Consider the following 6445-nt stretch of genomic DNA (forward strand, 5'->3'; position numbering starts at 1 on the left):
TCTATCTATCTATCTATCTATCTATCTATCTATCTATCTATCTATCTGTCTGTCTGTCTGTCTGTCTGTCTGTCTGTCTGTCTTTCTGTCTGTCTACCCACTTATTTCATTCTCTTTAGCAGCAAACTGCTATGATTTTAGTACCTGTAGAAAACATCAATACCTTCTCAGTTAAGTCCTGTGACAGAAAAGTGCATCTTCTTGGATGGATGTGGGGAAAGTGAAGACATCCCTCACCCTCCTGCCTTCTATCATCCAGCTGAATTGACCATCTCTCTCATCCTTACAGTTCTAGACACCTCCCTTTCCCATCTCCATGCCTTTGCACTGGCCGTGCCCCATGCCTAGAACATACTTCCTCCTTGCCTCTGCTTCATGGAGTCCTGTCCCTCTTTAAGATACACCTCAGGTACCATTTTCTGCCTTAGGTTCTTCCTGATCCCCACAACTGCTAATGCCCTCTACCTTGTATTTAACTACTTTGTATACATTTGTATTGATATAGATATATAACTATGTGCACACATACAAATATAACATACATACACATGCATATACATATGTACACATACACATTCTTATACTCACACAAATACCTGCATACATACTTATATGCAAACACATACATATGTACAAAGATACACACATGCAGACACACATCAATTTAGACTGAGCCCCTTTCCTATTAGAATGCACACTTATTATGAGTAGGAATTGCTTTGTTGTTTGTGCTTGTAACCCCAGGACCTACCACAGTGGCTGGCATATAGCAAGTGCATAATAAGAGCATGTTGATGATTGATTGATTTCCAATATTGTATGTGAAAGAGAGATTTTTGGCAAAAAACCATTTTCTCTTTCAGAAGGATCTCAATGCACCGCAGATGGGAAGCTCCATGCATTGGATCAGGAGGAATAAGAAGGCTGTTAGCATGTATTAGAGATGCCTGCATCCTTCTGGAGCATGGCATCAGCCCTGGGGTGCACCGTCCCATCTTTAGGGCTAATCTTTCTCTCGTTTTGCCTTTCTCATTCCCAGCATCCCCTCCCAAGGGTTCAGCAAATGCAACCGGAACCAATATCGTCAATATCTCCTGGATTACAAGCCCATGTGCATCCTTAACATCCCACCTTCCAAGGACATAATCACATTCCCAAAGTGTGGGAACCAGATATTAGAAGTGGGAGAGGAGTGCGATTGTGGCAGCTTGGAGGTACTTACAAGGAGTGGGTGTTTATTAACGATCAGATTCACAAGGAAGGCAGAAATTCATTAATCCTAACAAGTTAGCAAACAAATGTTGGCAATTAAATTAAAATGCAGTCTTCAGACTCCCAGGAGTTCATGTCGGGCCTTGTGTTGTCATCCATGAATCAGGATTTATACAAACGGGGCTTTCTACAGACCAGAAGCACTCCAGTTTCCAGATTCCTAAGAAAGGATCTTAGAGACCATCTCATCTAACCTCTGGCCTGATGCCAGGAACCCTGCTCCAGACACATGTCAGGAGAACAACTGCTGCGTGCCAGACACTGTGCTAATCACGAGAATGCAAATACTGGCAGAAAGAGACAGTTACTGCTTTCAAGGATCTTAATATTCTAATGGGGGAAAGCAAAACACACAAGGTGCATGAAGGCAAAGTCCATAGTGTTGGAAGCACAGATGGCAAGAAGAATTAAACATGGTGGGCCTGGGCTTATCCCTCAATTGGAGATCGTGAAAGGAATACACCAGCAGGAGAAGGGATTGACATAGCACAGGGAGATACCAAGGTGCAAAGGCCTCTGAGTCATGACAGTGATAGCCCGTATATCAGAAGCATAGCAAGGGAGGGGGATGAACATGGAAAATGACTCTCTGTGACAGGAGTTTAATGGCCTCCCAAAGCAGCTATTTCCAGTCTTGAGCAGCTCTAGCCATTAAAATGTTTCTTGTTTGGTTGAGCTAAAATATCTGGCTCTGCACTCCCGTAATTACTCTGAATTGGCACTTTGGGGACAGGTAAATTCAGTCTACCATCCATTTCATTTAAATACTGTGTGTCCCAAAAGTCAGAGTAGAGCTTAACACTGCACTGAGACTTTTGGATACCCTGGATTTAAGGTCAATATCATGTCCACTCTGATCCTTCTCTAGGCAACACATTCCCAGTTCCAGGTCCTCATATATCCTTGTTTTGAGGCCTTTCCCCATTTAACTGTCCTAAGGAGAAAGTGGATTGTATTGCCATGACAGGGTTTGGAACTTGGAGGCAGAAAGACCTGGGTTCTAATCCCCAGATACTATCTTCTGCTATCTACCCCAGATACTTCCTAGCTATGTGACCCTGTATTTGCATTTCCTCAGACCAACAAGTACCTATAAAGTCACCAACAAAATAAAGGATTTGGCCTTGAGAGTTCTCAGCTCTAACCCTTTGATTCTGTTATCCAAACTCATTCCCTTCATAATTGTTATAATGTCCCTTTGTAGGAAGGATGTCCTTTTCCCCACCATAGCCCAAGGGCACATGTATATGTGAAAAGAGTCCATAAACCAGGTAGGAGACCCTTCCAGATCCTTCCCTTGGCATAGCTATATCTCATATATCACTTAATTTAATTATATCACTTAATCTCCCCAGGCCTGAGTTTCCTCTTCTGTAAAATGAAGGGTCAGATAAGATAGGCTATATAAGAATGGATCAAGTTCTTTCTACCTGTGATCTTATAAACTAGGATGGGATAACTGGGACTTTGCCCCATGGTGTCAAATGTTAGAGGGAACCAATAATATTTCTAAATTTTTGACAGAAAGATTAATAAAACTTAGCAAGTTCATTAATTAAAACAAGCTCCATGGTAGTTTACTATTGATCACAATATAAGGGAGCTGTTTCCTTATCCTTCTGACAATCACCCTTGCCACATAAAGGGATCTCATCAGTCATTTTAAAAAGTTATTCCTTGGGGAGGCCAGGTGGCTCAGCAAGTAAGAGCACTGGCTCCAGTGTTGGGATGACCTGGGGATTAAATCCGGGCTCAGGTACTTAGTGTCACACCCAGAAATAACTGGCCCTGTAACCTTGAGTAAGTTACTTAACTCCAATTGCTTAAAAAAGAGTTATTCCTGGATTAACCCACCCCTAGGCACTCTCATCATTTTTGAATGAGAGGTAGTTGAGAATGAGACTTAGTGAGAAGCAGCTAAGGGGTTCCACATTGCATAGGGTCTGAGGTGAGAAAGATGCGTTCAAATCTAGCCTTAGACTCTTACTAGCTGTGTGACCCTACACAAGTCACTGAACCTCTATCTGCTCAAGTTTCCTCAATTCTGAAATGGGGATGATAATAGCACCTACCTCCCAGAGTGGTTATGAGAATCAAATGATACATTTCCAGACTGCTTAGCACAGTGAACATAGTGAACATAATAGAAATGTTTATTCTCTTTCCACTTGTGTTTTAAAAGAATTATTTTACAGTTATGTTGAATATGTATTGGACAAGGGGGGGGGATACTGAACTGTGCAAACAGGGACCATCGTATGATCTAACTGCTGTCCTTTTCCCATTTCCATCGTTGTGAAGGACTGCACCAATATTTGCTGCGAGGCTGAAAAGTGCATCCTGAAGCCTGGGAGTGCCTGTGCAGGGGGAGAATGCTGTGAGTCTTGTAAGGTAGGATGTCCCCTTCCACCCAGCTCATTCCAGAGAGGCAAGTGAGGTCAGAAAGCAGTACCTGTCCCTCATTGCTTCACTGAATATGGGATGCTAATATGTGTATTTGCTTTTTTGATTGTTTAGATAGATTTTAGTTATATTTTGTCTTTTTAACATGCTTCAATTGTTTTCCTCCTCCCAACCAGAGAGCCATCTGGTAGAAGGGCTTTTTTTTAAAAGAGGGGGAAAACACCAGCAAAATCAATAAATGCATCAAAATGATATGATAATATGAAGGGTCTACACCTGTGGACCCCTGATTGTGCAAAGGAGCAGCTGGGAGGTACCATGGAGAGAGCTCTGAACTTGGAAACCTTCCTTCTGACACTTATTAACTTTGTGACACTGGGCTAGTTATTGTAACTCTCTTGGTCTGTGCAGTAGGATAATAATAGCACTTACCTTGGAGGGTTGTTATGAGGATCAAAGGAGAGAACAGAAGATAGAAAGTGCTTTGCAAACTCTAAATGCTAGCTATTGTCACTATTGCAGCTATAGCATAGGCAACACTAGATGAGACAGAATAAGATGCTATTGCAACCCCCATCAAGGCAAACAAACACCACCATCAATAAACAACTCAAATGTATAGACATTCTAAGCCTTTCTCCTGACTCTAAGAATTCAGAATGCAAACATTTCAATGCCCACTAGGAGCCAACCACAGTTGCTAAACCTTGGGACACTCACACTCACACACACACACACACACACACACAAAGAAGTCCTATCTTCAAGAAGCCATGTGACCCTGGACTAGTCCCTTAATATCTCAGCGTCCCCAGGCAATTCTCCAAGACAGTAAATGTCTAATTTTAAGTAAATTCTAATGAGAGAAACAACATTAAAAAAATGTTTCAGTCATGTCCAACTGTTTGTGACCCCATTTGGAGTTTTCTTGGCAAAAATACTGGAGTAACTTGTCATTTCCTTCTCCAGCTCATTTTACAAATTAGGAAACTGAGGCAAAAAGTTAAGTGACTTGGTCAGGGTCATCCAGCTAGTCAGTGTCTGAAGATGGATTTGGCCTTACAAAAATGAATCTTCCTGATTCCAAACTCAGTGCTTGATTCACTGTGCCACCTATCTGCCTATTAAATATAAATAGATAAGTGCAAATTATAGACAGAGTAGATGGGAGGTGACCTTAGAGAGAAAGGCATCAGCAACCGTGGGGACTGGGAAAGACCTCCCACTGTTGATTACTTCAGCTGGTGGTCACTCAGTGAATTCTGGATGGTCACTTGTGGCTATTATACTGGACTTTTTTTCCCATGGATAATTTGGACTAGAGGGTCTCTGAGGTACCTTCCAGTTCTGAAGTGTGATTCTCCAAAATGTCCTTAATTTCTATCACCATCCACTGAAGCAAAACCATCTCATTTTCCCCAAGCACTGAGTCTTGCCTCACTGAATAAAGGTCATGTTGTATGTCTTGATTCCCTCTTCTTTCTGTAGATTAAGAAAGCTGGGGTTTTGTGCAGAACAGCCAAAGATGAGTGTGATCTTCCTGAGATGTGTGATGGCTTCTCCCCTAAGTGTCCTGTGGATCGATTCCGAGTGAATGGATTCCCGTGCCAAAACTCCAAAGGCTATTGTTTCATGGGGAAGTGCCCCACGAGAGACAGTCAGTGTTCTGAGCTGTTCAAGGATGGTAAGAGGCAACTAGCATAATCCTTGAAGAATGGAATCACTATTACTCTTTTCTGTCTTGGGTTTTCTAAAGGCTGGGAAGATATGGGCTTTGGAGATTCTCATCATTTTGACCATTCCTCCTCACTACCCTTGCCATGCAAAGAAAGAAGGCAACCGGGATTAGAAAGAAAAGGGAAAGGTTGCAAGTGCTCAAGTCCCACTTCTGACACATATTGGCCATGTGACCCTGGACTAGTCCCTTAATGTCTCAGCATCCCCAGGCAATTCTCCAAGACAGTAAATGTCAGAGTAGGTGTTAATCTCGTTTTGCAGAGGGAATTTGCTCATCAGGATTTCCCTACACCAACAAAACCACAGGTCCTGTTCAAAATAAATAAACTAAGAAGTTTCATGGAATGACCACTGGCTTTGGGATCTAGAATTTACAGATGCAAATCCTAACTCTTTCATTTAGTATTTAAGTAGTGGGGGGAAAAGGTGGGGGGAGAGAAAATAATTTAAGTGCCTACTATGTTTCAGGCACTGTACTAAGCAATTTATAAACATTATCTCTTCTAATCTTCACAATAACCCTCCAAGGAAGGTGCTGTTATTAACCCCATTTTATAATCGAGGACACTGAGGCAAAGGTGAAGTGACTTACCAAAGGTCACAAAGTTAATAAGTATCTGAGCTTGGATTTGAACTCAGATTTTCCTGACTCTAGGTACACTACTCCATCCACTGAGCTACCCAGCTCTGTGACTTTGAACAAATCATGGACCCCAGTTTTTCCAAGTTAAAATAACTAGATAGTTTATATAATCTCTTCCAGCTCTAAGTCTACAATTCTATGATGTATTGCCCTTACCGGAGACCTCATCAGGTGTTAAATTGTGGTTAAGGCCAAGGCCAAGGTCAGAGATCAGAGAAGCAAAAGTTTGGGCTGGTACTAGAACTTGGAATGTGTGTCTGTCATCTCAGGACCAGTCTAGCTGGCGTCTCTGATGCTAGTACCAGAAGACTAGCTGATAGAGAATGCTGGTGGGAGTTAAAAAGCCTCTCTTCAAAACCTTTGATGTAATAGCACATCTTTGCAATGAAG

The 6445-nt window shown here is 42.0% G+C and overlaps 1 protein-coding gene across 1 annotated transcript in view; it reads left to right on the forward strand.

Moving 5' to 3' along the window:
• ADAM7 (ADAM metallopeptidase domain 7) overlaps positions 1-5379 on the forward strand; it is a 33279-nt gene extending 27900 nt beyond the window's left edge. The window contains exons 11-13 of the mRNA XM_069067407.1: positions 1040-1214; positions 3574-3663; positions 5164-5379. Coding sequence (XP_068923508.1) covers positions 1040-1214; positions 3574-3663; positions 5164-5379 — 481 coding nt within the window. The remainder of the gene's footprint in view (positions 1-1039; positions 1215-3573; positions 3664-5163) is intronic.
• The last annotated feature ends 1066 nt before the right edge of the window (positions 5380-6445 follow it).

The sequence above is a fragment of the Petaurus breviceps genome, unplaced genomic scaffold, assembly GCF_028583685.1.
Source record: "Petaurus breviceps papuanus isolate PSGF00001 unplaced genomic scaffold, PetGlider_PUasm1.0 139, whole genome shotgun sequence".
NCBI lineage: Eukaryota > Metazoa > Chordata > Mammalia > Diprotodontia > Petauridae > Petaurus > Petaurus breviceps.